At 42.3% G+C, this 12,145-nt stretch overlaps 1 protein-coding gene and 1 long non-coding RNA gene across 16 annotated transcripts in view; one reads left to right on the top strand and one right to left on the bottom strand.

Moving 5' to 3' along the window:
• GREB1L (GREB1 like retinoic acid receptor coactivator) overlaps positions 1 to 12,145 on the bottom strand; it is a 279,671-nt gene that overhangs the window by 9,888 nt on the left and 257,638 nt on the right. For 14 of the 15 annotated variants that reach the window (XM_053206245.1, XM_053206238.1, XM_053206241.1 and 11 more), the window contains 5 exons: positions 11,990 to 12,092; positions 9,009 to 9,164; positions 8,598 to 8,737; positions 6,296 to 6,457; positions 5,904 to 6,111 (listed from right to left, as the gene is read on the bottom strand). In XM_053206245.1, the coding sequence (XP_053062220.1) occupies positions 5,904 to 6,111; positions 6,296 to 6,457; positions 8,598 to 8,737; positions 9,009 to 9,164; positions 11,990 to 12,092 (769 nt within the window). The remainder of the gene's footprint in view (positions 1 to 5,903; positions 6,112 to 6,295; positions 6,458 to 8,597; positions 8,738 to 9,008; positions 9,165 to 11,989; positions 12,093 to 12,145) is intronic. The other variant, XM_027068620.2, reaches the window with a different exon arrangement.
• On the top strand, positions 6,050 to 7,911 carry LOC128312438 (uncharacterized). Its single transcript, XR_008291766.1, has 2 exons — positions 6,050 to 6,166; positions 6,198 to 7,911. It is a non-coding gene; the product is annotated as an uncharacterized LOC128312438 (long non-coding RNA).

Here is a 12,145-nt window from a genome sequence, read left to right as displayed (position 1 = left end):
TGAAGGAGTCTCTTTAAAATGCCAATTTCTGGAGCCCATCACCAGAGATTAACTTTAGGTTTGATAAGGGCCCAGAAACCAGAGCTGTCTTTGATGATGCAGATGATTCATGAAGTACACTTTGAGGGGAAAAGAATCCAGTTTCCTTGATGGGACAGAGGATACAACATAGAGGAAACACTTATTACTGGTTAGTTCTATAAAGCCAAGATAATATGTGCTCTCAGTCTTGGAAGCAGCCACTCACATGTCCTGCACTAGGGAGTAGCCAAGTTTGCAATAACCTAAAGTATCCCCTGCTTTGGATACCTTTAGGAGATTGACAGCGATGTCTTCTTTGAAGAAGATTCTGGAAACTGGCATCCTTTCCTTAGTCTTTTCCACCGCACCCCCCCCCCCCCCCCGAGGCAATATGGTCTAGTAAAAGACTGGAGCCAAGCTGCCTACATTTAAATCCTGATACCACCACTTTCTAGCTGTGAGTGAATGCCTTGGTTTCTCTACCTGTAAGAATGCAATGGTAATGTCCATCTCACAGGATTGTTGTGTGGTGCTCAAGACAGTGCCTAACGTGGTAAATACTCAGTAATAGAGAATATTAAGATGATGTTCCTCAGATCCATCCATGTTGTTGCAAATGGTAAGATTTCATTCTTTTTTAATTTTTTTTTTCAACGTTTATTTACTTTTGGGACAGAGAGAGACAGAGCATGAACGGGGGAGGGGCAGAGAGAGAGGGAGACACAGAATCGGAAACAGGCTCCAGGCTACGAGCCATCAGCCCAGAGCCTGACGTGGGGCTCGAACTCACGGACCGTGAGATCGTGACCTGGCTGAAGTCGGACGCTTAACCGACTGCGCCACCCAGGCGCCCCAAGATTTCATTCTTTTAATAGTGAACATTCCATTGTGTATATATGCCACATCTTCATCCTTTCATCTATTGATGCACACTTAGGTTGCTTCCATAATTTGGCTATTGTAAATAATGCTAAGTGAAATAAGCCAGTCAGAGAAAGACAAATACCGTATGATTTCACTTATATGTGGAATTTAAAAAACACAACAAATGAAAAAAGATAAACCAAAAAACAGACTCTTAACTATAGAGAAGAGATGGTTGGTTACAAGGGAGGTGGGAGGGGTGAAATGGGTAAAGGGGATTAAGAGTACACGTCTCATGATGAGCACTGAGTAATGTATAGAATTGTTGATTCACTATATTGTACACCTGAAACAAATACAAGACCATATGTTTTACACTGGAATTAGAATTTTAAGAAAAGATCACATATTAGACACATTTTATTAGACAAATTTGCACATCCGAAAATGAAACAAAATGTAGGTAATGAAATGAAGAGGCTAAAAAAGCTATTGAATCTATGGAGGAAAGAGAAAAATAGTTTGGAAGGAGGAAGGAAAATCTGCCTTACCACAGGATGTATGTAATACGTGTTCTCAATGTAGTAAGAACCATATATGAAAAGCCCACAACTAACACTGTAATGGTAAGAGATGGAAAGCTTTTCCTCTAAGCTCAAGAACAAGACAAGGATGCCCACCTTTACCACTTTATTTAACATACTACTGGAAATTCTAGCCAGAGCAATTAGGCAAGAAGAAGAAATAAAAGGCACTCAGGTTGGAAAGGAAGAAGTAAAATTATCTGTAGGCAACATGACCTTCAATGCAGAGAACCCTAAAGATTACACACACACAGAGTTAGAAATAAGTGAATTCAGCAAAGTTGCAGATACAAAAACTAAAAAATCTGTTCTCTCTATACACTAATAGTGATCTAAAAGGGAAATTAAAAAAAAAACTATTCCATTTACAATGGCATCAAAGAGAATAAAATACTTAGGAATAAATGTTTATTTAACCAAGCATGTGAAAGACTTGTACATGACAAAGTACACAACATTTGCTGAAAGAAAGTAAACATGATAAGTAAATGGAAAGACATCTGTGTTCATGGATTGGAAGATGTGATATTGTTGAGATGTCAATATTACCGAAAGTGATCTACAGATTTAATGCAATCCCTATCAGAATCCTAATGATATTTTTTTGGAGCAGAAATAAAAAAAAAAAAACCCATCCTTAAATTCATATGGAATCTCAAGGGACCCTCAATAGCCAAAACAACCTTGAAAAAGAACAAAATTGGAGGTCTCACGGCTGATTTCAAAACTTACTACAAAACCACAGTAATCACAACAATGTGGTACCAATGGGATAAGAATACAGAGCCCAGCACTATGCCCTTGTGCTTCTGGTCCAGCCCTAAGGCCTATGGTCAAATGATTTTTGACAAAGGTGCCAAGACCACTGAATGGGAAAAGGACAGTCTCTTCAACAGATGGTATTGGAAAACTGGATATACACATGCAAAAAATGAAGTTGGATCTTTAACTTACACTACATAAAACTAACAGGGATCAAAGACCTAAATGAAAGAGCTAAAACTATAAAACTTTTAGAAGAAATCAGGCAATCAGCAAAACTAAAGGCAACCATTGGAATGGGAGAAGATATCTGCAAATGATATATCAGACAAAGGGTTAGTATCCAAAATCTATAAAGAACTTACCAAACTCAATACCCAAAAAACAAATAATCCAGTGAAGAAATGGGCAAAAGACACAAAGAGACACTTTTCCAAAGAAGACATCCAGGTGGCTAACAGACAAATGAAAAAAATGCTCAACATCACTCATCATCAGGGAAATATAAATCAAAACCGCAATGAGTTACCACCTTAACGCCAGTCGGAATGGCTAACATTAACAACTCAGGCAACGACAGGTGTTGGTGAGGATGCGGAGAAAGAGGAACCCTTTTCCACCACTGATGGGAATGCAAACTGGTGCAGCCGCTCTAGAAAACAGTATGGAGGTTTCTAAAAAAGTTAAAAATAGAACTACCCCATGACCCAGCAATTGCACTACTAGGTATTTATCCAAGGGATACAGGTGTGTGGTTTTGAAGGGGCACATGCACCCCAACGTTTATAGCAGCACTATCAATGATTGCCAAAGTATGGAAAGAGCCCAAATGTCCACTAATGGATGCATGGATAAAGAAGATGTGTGTGTGTGTGTGTGTGTATATATATACACATACACACACAGTGGAGTATTACTTGGCAACCAAAAAGAATGAAATCTTGCCATTTGCAACAATGTGGATTGTATTATGCTAAGCGAAATTAGTCAAAGAAAGACCAATATCATATGACTTCACTCATATATGGAATTTAAGATACAAAATAGATGAACATAAGGGAAGGGAAGCAAAAATAATATAAAAATAGGGAGGGGGACAAAACATAAGAGACTCAAGTACAGAGAACAAACTGAGGGGTTGCTGGAGGGTTGGGTGGAGGGATCGGTTAAACGGGTAGGAGGCTTTAAGGAAGACACTTGTTGGGATGAGCACTGGGTGTTATACATAGGGGATGAATCACTGGAATCTCCTGAAATCATTGTTGCACTAAATGCTAACTAACTTGGATGTAAATTTAAGAAAAAGTATAAAGAAAAAAAATAAGAAAACAGGCAAACAGCTTGCTACTGGATATAACAATTATTTCTTGGATATGACACCAAAAGCACAGCCAACAATAGGAAAAAATAAATTGGACTGCATCAAAATTTAAAAGTTCTGTGCAAAGGATATAATTAACAGTGAAAAGCAACCCATGAAATGGGAGAAAACATTTACAAATCATTAGTAGGGGGTTAGCATCCAGAATACGTAAAGGACTCCTACAAATCAACAACAAAAAAGCCTAATTTTAAAATAGGAAAAGAACTTGAATAGATTGTCCAAAACAGATATACGAATGGCCAAGAAACAGACAACAAGATGCCCAACATAATTAATCATTAGGGAAATGCAAATCAAATCACAGTAAGATAGCATCTCTTACCCATTAGGATGGCTACTATCAAAAACAAGCAAACAAAAAACTCTCCCAAAACTCAAAACAAAAAACAGAAAATAAGTATGAGTGAGGATGTGAAAAAACATTTTACACTGTTGAGAAGAATGTAAAATGGTATATGTACCATTACGGAAAACAGTTTGTCAATTCCTCAAAAAATTAAAAATAGAATTATCGTATGATTCAGCAATTCCACATGTAGGTATGTACTTAAAAGAACTGAAATCAGGGTTCTTGGAGATATATTTGTACATCTATGTTCATAGCAGCATTATTCACAATAGCCAAATGGTAGCAGCTCAAGTGTCCACAGGTGGATGAATGGATAAAGAAAATGTGTATACATACAATGGAATATTACTCAGCCTTAAAAGGGAAGGAAATTGACACATGGACAACATAGATGAACGTTGAGAACACTGTGCTAAGTGAATTCAGCTAGACACAAAAGGCAAATACTGTAAGATTAAACTTGAAGTACCTAAAGTCGTCATGCAGAGACAGAAAGTAGAATGGTGGTTGCCAGGGAAAGGAGGAGAAGATTAAGGAGTTAATCTTCAGTAGTATGGTGTTTCAGTTTTGCAAGATGAAAAGAGTTCTGGAGATTAGTTGCAAAACAATGTGAATATATTGAACACTACTGAACCGTACACTTAAATGGCTAAGACGGGAAATTTTATGTGTTTTTTAACAAATAAAAAATAATCTGCATTTCATTTGCATATATGTTAGCTTCTCCTCAAATTATTGCAGAAGTGGCAAAACTATAACTATGCAAATTCATCAGATCTGGGATGAGGAAAGTCACCTAACGATTGGTAAGGCACAGGAGGGGGTGATTTGAGGGTCATACTCCTATAGAAAAAGATTTTAGTTAGTCTGGGGATATGTGGTTTTGGAGAGGACAAAGAACCAAAAATATGTAAAAGCCTTAATTCACTTGATATAAAGTGATAAACATGGAAACTAGTATTCAAAACAAATTTTTGAAAATATTTTAATTCTATATTTAAGGACATAAAAAGGAATGGAAGGGAGAACAAGAGGAAAGCTCTAAGAAGGAAGGGAGAGGGATGGACAGATCAGCAGAGGGAGAAACAGGCTGAGGGGGAAAAGAAGGGAAAGTGAGACCCGGGAGAGGAGGAGTGCAGAGTTAGGGAAACTACTCAGGTCTCATCTGTATTCACTCTAGTTCTGGACTAGGAGGTTCCTACTTCCCTCTAATGTGTCAATTAGCAGCTTTTGGAACTTAAACCCTTCTGAGACTACACAGAGTCGGACGCCCACAGGAGCTGATTAGAGAAAGTGGTTAACAACTACCATACAAGAAATGAGCAGACACACAGCTCTGAATCCAATTGGAGGTTTCCTGCCCCCCAACGTCTCTGTTCCATGCTGAAGAACCATATGCCCCTTTGACAAATCAGCCCATTGCTCTTACGCTCCGTGGGGGAAAAGCAAGCGAGACTTTTCTAGGCACTTTTAAGATGACTGCCATAGGCAGTAATGATACTTCCAATTTCCAGTTGGACAGAACCCCTTAGAACTTGCCATGTGCCTTTAAAATGATTAGCAATGGCTTAGGGACACCTCTAGATCCCTCTTGAACACAGTGGACTAGCTCCACCACCCCATTCCCCCCAAGACCATCCTTCTCACTGTTCTGTTCCTGCTGCAGCAGGCCCAGCCATCACTGGGAAGAATCCCAAACCCTTTCCGGGGCACTCAATATACCAGTGACTTCTTTAGTCACTAGCCCTCAGAAGTTAAAAATTCTGCAAAGCAGCGGATAGAGGAAAAGGAAAACTCAAATTTAAAGAAAAATCAAAAGTCCTTTGGTCAGGGGGGCAGGACCCTTTTCAGGGGCTGGGGAACCTTTGAAAGTTTCATGTCCAGGCAATGAGCTCGCTTTATCTTTCAGCCCTTCTCCGTGTCCCAGGGGGCCCCTTACCCACGCCTGCATTATTGAACATGCCAGGAAGCACCAGCATGATGTGGTTGGGCCAGTACTTGCGGTACAGCGGCATCTCATATTCTTTGACCACCAGAAGATGCAGGTGGCTGATGCCCTCCATGGCGTGAAAAAGGTTTAGGAGTCCATGCTCATGGCGACCACTGGAAGGAGTGAAAATAGGGCTCTTGACTGCATTCAAATTCTGCTGAAAGGGGACAAAAAAAAAAAAAAAAAGAAAGAACCAGAGACCAAAAAGGGAAGTTAAAACCCTTAGATTGAAGAAGTTTAGAGACTAAAACCCTTAGATTGAAGAAGTTTAGAGACCCTGATCTAGTACCTTGGGCCTGTCAGTCTGAAAGCAGTGTTGGCATCCAGACACTGTCACCCACCTTGTCTGAAACCAGGGGCAGCCGCATGCTCTCCAGGTGTTTACCCTGCTTGCTGAAGACAAAATGACTCTCTTTGGATTTGGGAATGATGAAGTAGAGCTGCACCTCTTCTCCCAGCATAGAGGATGAGAATGTGAATGCATGAAGGGTGGAGTCAGACATCTAGGTTTGTAAAGAAGGAAGGAAGGGGATGTAAGCTCATGGTTTGCAAACTTCTCGACCACTTGTTAACATTCTTAAGAGAGGTGAACTAACCTGAACTCATACATGCCATCAGACTTGGCTGTCCCTGAAATGTCGGAAGAGTTGGAAACGCAAACATTTCATCTTTTAGTAGCTGCCATTGACCTGAGAGCCAAGCCTCCTGCCCCTACACAGCCTCTCCACGGGTAAAGTTTCTGTTGCTTGACACTGTCTTTTGCATTCCTTATGTTCTTAGAACCACTACTCCTCAGTCTTATGCAGAGGTTAAATAGTCCTGCTCGCTAAACATTTTCAAAGGTGCCCAAATATAGGGGAAAAAATCATTTCCATCTGTATGCATCAGGCTAAATGAGTATCATTTTTTTAAGTAAAATATTAGGGCCAACATCATTAAAATGCCTCCATGGTCCCATCTTTCCTGGCTACCGTGGAAGCTGAAGAAGTTTCAAAGTCATTTAGCATAGAACTCCGGCTTCCAGGAGAGACCATCTGACCCACTGAAGCCAATTATAAATCTAACTTATTTTTAAAATTGCCAGAAAGTTGGGACACCTGGCTGACTCAGTCAGTAGAGCATGTGACTCTTGATTTTATGACCAGGAGTTCAAGCTGCACGTTAGGTACAGAGCTTACTTGAAAAAAAAAAGTGTTATAAAGTTCACATGCTCGCTCAGTAACCCAGCTCAATGAGTAATTACATAATTTATGTGCTTTACAATGCAGACAGTACTTGGCTTAATGAAAGGATAGCATCAATTTTCAGCAGCAACTAGAGTCCAGGTAGATTTCCTAAGATTTTTAACCTAAATATTATATTTCCTAGGAAAATAGTATAATTCTTCCCTTGAATTCTGGTTCATTCTGCTTCACAAGCATTGGAATATACTAGTGAGTACAATGATCACAGAAACTATATAAACAGAGGATTCTTAAGTTATCTAGAAGCTTATGATTTGTAGACCAGGTACTTGAATCTTCTATATTCTGTAAAGCATCATGAGTGGTTTACAAATTAGCCCACCAAAAGCTTTCGGTTAACACCAAGAAAACAAATGGTACATAAAAGGTAATTTGTGTTACAAGAGCAGAATGACCAACCCAGTTTTTCAGTATATCACTTCTAGCCCCTGTGGGAAAAGGGTGGAGACCTGATCCTTAAGAGCAGAAGCAAGTTTGGGTGAAGTCTAATCAGCATGTCCCATAGGAAGAGTTTTAGGTGTTCGGAACTAAGTCATAAAAATCAAGAAGCTAAAGTGGGAGAAAGCAACAGAGAACTTCTCCCCTACATAGGTTCTGGACCACTGTCACCTGCTGCCTTTACCATCTTGAGTGTTTACAGATGCTCTGGCCAAAAAGAAACAAAGACAGTGGGGTATTGGCTCACCTTCTGTGTTCCTTCCTCTCACTTCTCTCTAAATAAAAGATCAAATATTGACTCCTCTGTATGCCTAATGATCAAAACCACCCCACACTGGAGTAGGAATATGACTTGGTCAGTGCAAATCAGCAGACCTGTTCACAGCTCAAAGGGCACACCCTGTGCATGTTAGAGGTAAGAGCACCATTCCTGGGGCGCCTGGGTAGCTCAGTCTATTAAGTTTCTGACTTTGGCTCAGGTCGAGAGGTCAAGATCCCATGGTTCGTGAGTTCGAACCCCATGTTGGGCTCTGCCCCTGTCTACCTGCCCCCTCTCAAAATGAAATAAACTTAAAAAAAAAAATCTTAAAAAAAAGAGCACCATTCTCATCAACAACCCAAAGCAGGGGGTGAAAAGAACCTTTCACCAAATACACTATAATACCCAGTTTTTTCAGGATTACAGAGAACATCCCAGGTAACCTAAACATGACACATGTAACCATTTCAATGAAGTGACTTCAGACACTAAAACGCAAGTTTCTTTCTCTCTTCCCCTCCCCCCAATCCTAATAAACCCAAAGTAATTTTAATTAATGGCTTCACATATTTTGCTCACAAATGAGTGGCTCCATCTCATAAATCAAGTACCCTCTATCTAGGGCCCGAAACTGGGAGCCGTATTTTTCATTCCATATATACAATACCATGCTGGGTAACAGGCAAGCACAGGGGGCCACACCTGGGAGGCAGAGGTGCAGTCCATGTACTGGTGACATTGCTCACAGTGGTGGAAGGTGTTGTAGGCCGCGTATTTGGTCAGCATCATGGACACGGTTCCTCGCTTCCTGGGCTCCTCAACTTTGGAATCCTTTATTGCTTCTGTGTATAAAGGGACAAAAACCTTGTATGATGTGCATGAAGCCCCTACTCCTGGGAAGAAAGTCCCCCACTCCCTGCAGGACTCTTCTAAGGAGTCTATAATTTATGCTCTGAAAGTCGGGCATGAAAAGTAAAAGGTGATACATACGTGTACAAGAGAAAAGCAGAATTACTTTAAACTGCGCTCAAAGATTAAACTGCCCCAGGCCTCCTGCTCTGATTTGGCCCCTTGACCTTCAGAGGAGGTTCGCCTGGCTCTGCTTGCACTGACCTTGTTTGACCCCTGCCAGCTTCTCAGTATATACCAGGCTCATCAAACTGTACTTGGGATCATGCACGCTGACGTCAAAGGGCATTTTACTGAAGCTCTCGATGTCAGGCCAGGGCTCTCCCTCTGCCTGGCTGACTCCACTGCATTCACTGTGGTCTAGGACAAGAAGAAAGAAAGTGCGCAGAGCAGGCAGGCAGGCTGACTGGCCTCCCAGCCTCCCTCCCAAGTGTCAGGAATGAGAGGTATGAAACATGAACCCCCAGATGGGAGGACAGAGACATTTCTGGAAGATGACCTGCCACGTCCCAGGGCAGAGGGGCCCAGAATTATCCCTTCATGTCCATGCTGAGAGGGACGCATGCCCTCACTGGCTCCAGCATTACCCTCTACACATCTGGTCCACAAACTCCCACACTATGAGATCAACTGATCTCCCACCCCAGCCTCCCAAATTGCCTTAAAGCTTATTTAATTTTGGGTCATCTAAATTCTCCCTTACAGTTTTAGTTGTGGGGTTATAAAACACTGAAAGCCTAAGAGATTTGAGGGATGCATTGAGCAAGATACCCAGTGTCTGCTGCGTATGAGAATCACCTGGAGAGCTTGTAAAAAAAAAAATCCTGTGCTTAGGTTACCACCCCCACAATCTGCTTTAGTACCCAGGCACCCATCATGGCATTTAAAGCTGCTTAGGTCACTCCAATATGCAGTCAAGTTTGACAGCTAGTAGTCCTAGGTTTGAATTCAGACCACCCCGTACTACTCCACACCTGCAGGCACCACCCTTAACTCTCAGGGACCCTGGGTTATTGCAAGAATTCCAGATGGTGCATTTAAAGTGCTCAGGCAGTGAGGGATGCCTGGGTGGCTTGGTTGGTTAAGCATCTGACTTTGGCTCAGGTGATGATCTCATGATTCGTGGGTCCATGGGTTGGAGCTCTGCATCGGGCTCTGTGCTGTCAGCACACAGACCACTTCAGATCCTCTGTCTCTCTCTGCCTCTCCTTTGCTCATGCTCGCTCTCTCTCAAAAATAAACATTAAAACAATTTGTTTTAAAGGGCTCAGTGGCAGGCACGTGGTGAGTGTCTAATAGAGGATTTATTGTTATTAATAAAATTTATAAGATGAAAAAATTTAAGAATTTTCAAAGGGAGAAGATTTAAAAAATTTTTTTACTGTTTATTTTTGAGAGAAAGAGCGAGCATGAGCGGGGGAGGGGCAAAGAGAGAGGGAGACAGAATCCGAAGCAGGCTCTAGGCTCTGAGCTGTCAGCACAGAGTGCAACAGGGGCTCAAACTCATGAACCGTGAAATCATCACCTGAGCCGAAGTTGGACACTCAAGTGACTGAGCCACTCAGGCACCCCCAAAAGTTTTATTTTTTTAAAAAGCCTAAAGATTACAAGTACAGCTAATATCTTTTTAACACAATCATGTTTATTTTTTATATCACTGAGCTAAAGTTTGCATTTTATTTACAACCTAAAGTTTATTCTAGATTTTTACAAAGATGTCAGTGTGCCTCTCCAGAGCACCATCACATTCACCTGCACTAAAATGAGGTGGAAGGAATAAAGCCAGCCTGATGGCACTTCTCACTACAAAGGCCAGGCTTGCCTGTTGCACCAGCTGTGGTAGATTCTCTCACAGATCATCACACAGATTAAAGTTCAGTGTGGTGGGATCCGAGGAGAAAATTACAGGCATCATCACTCTCTTGTGGAGCCCAGGGGCGTTGTGGGAAGGTTGCTGGGATGATGGGTCTCTCATTCCTGGTCTGCCTAGTTCTGCCTTTGCCCTCCTGGTCCCAGCCCCCTCCAGGCAGCTATGAATGTTTCCAGGCCAACTTGGAGCTCTGGGTCCCCTCTTTGGTGGGCCTGGGGTCAGCTCAAGTGGGGACACAAACAAGGAGATGTGGGTGGGAAGACAGGATTGTGTGTGTGTCTGGAATCATGAATATGACCTGGTAAGGAGTGGAAATAGGGCTGAAGGTGATAATAAAATGATTCAATACAGCTGATCTTGCTTAGTCTTGCTCTAGACTGAACTAGTCTTTTGGACTTGTCATAGAACAGGTCCAACTACTTAGGAAAAGCAAGTGGGGTGAGATCTGAGGGCCAGTCTGACAGAAGATGCCAAGGCCTTTCCCTTTTCTGGACTCCTCTTTGAGGGGCTTAGAAGAGCTTCTAGCTGATTACCACTACTCCCCTGCCTCCATGGGTCTCTTCCAGCACAGGTGAATGCTCCAAGATGTGAAGCCACAGTTCGGAGGCCACACTGTCCTTAGCTATAGAGCTAAAGCTGGCTGATTCCTGCTCATGTTCTCTTTCTGGCCCTGCTGATCGGACTACAGTGGAACCCTCCCACAGGTGACAGCTGGGGGGAAGGGTTGGCTACAGGAGGAGGAGGAGGGCAGAAGATGGTCTCTTTGAAAACCAGTCCCCACAACCCTGTCAAGCACTAGCTTCTGCATTTTACTGAATGTGAAGGGCTTTGGTTATGGCTCCAGGTTTCTGTTCTGCATGAGGTTTTAATTTCATTATAGTAATCCATATACCTTATCTCACAGCCTGCAGTTAAAATAGAAGATACTTTCTGGGGCTCCTGGGTGGCTCAGTAAGTTAAGCGTGGGACTGTATTTCAGCTCAGGTCATGATGTTACAGTTGGTGAGTTCAAGCCCTGCACTGGACTCTGTGCTGACAGCAAGGAGCCTGCTTGGGTTTCTCTCTCTCTCTCTCTCTCTCTCTCTCTCTCTCTCTCTCTCTCTCTCTCTCTCTGTCTCTCTCTCTGTCTCTCTCCCTCCCTCCCTCTCTCCCTCGCTCTCATCTCAAATAAAAACTTAAAAAAAAAAAAAAAAGAGTAAGATACTTTCTGACTAGCTAGCAAAGGCCTAGTATCCAGAATATCAAAACTCGGTGTCAGTGTGTCTTCTACCTGGGCCCCCACTCCTCCCCGGCAATGCCGGGGTTCGGAACTCACCCGCGTTGATCTCTCCCTCATCATACACATCCACCTCCAGGAGCCTGATGAGCATGCGGAAGAGGATCCTAAGGAACTGCAAATAGGAGCCCGTCTTTCCCACCTGGAGGAAGTATTTTTAATTGGAGAGGGGAAGAGAGGGAAGAAGAGAGACGA

The sequence above is a fragment of the Acinonyx jubatus genome, chromosome D3 (genome assembly GCF_027475565.1).
Source record: "Acinonyx jubatus isolate Ajub_Pintada_27869175 chromosome D3, VMU_Ajub_asm_v1.0, whole genome shotgun sequence".
NCBI classification, from domain to species: domain Eukaryota; kingdom Metazoa; phylum Chordata; class Mammalia; order Carnivora; family Felidae; genus Acinonyx; species Acinonyx jubatus.
The sequence above is the reverse complement of the archived record's forward strand: the minus strand, read 5'-3'. Positions and strand labels throughout refer to the sequence as shown.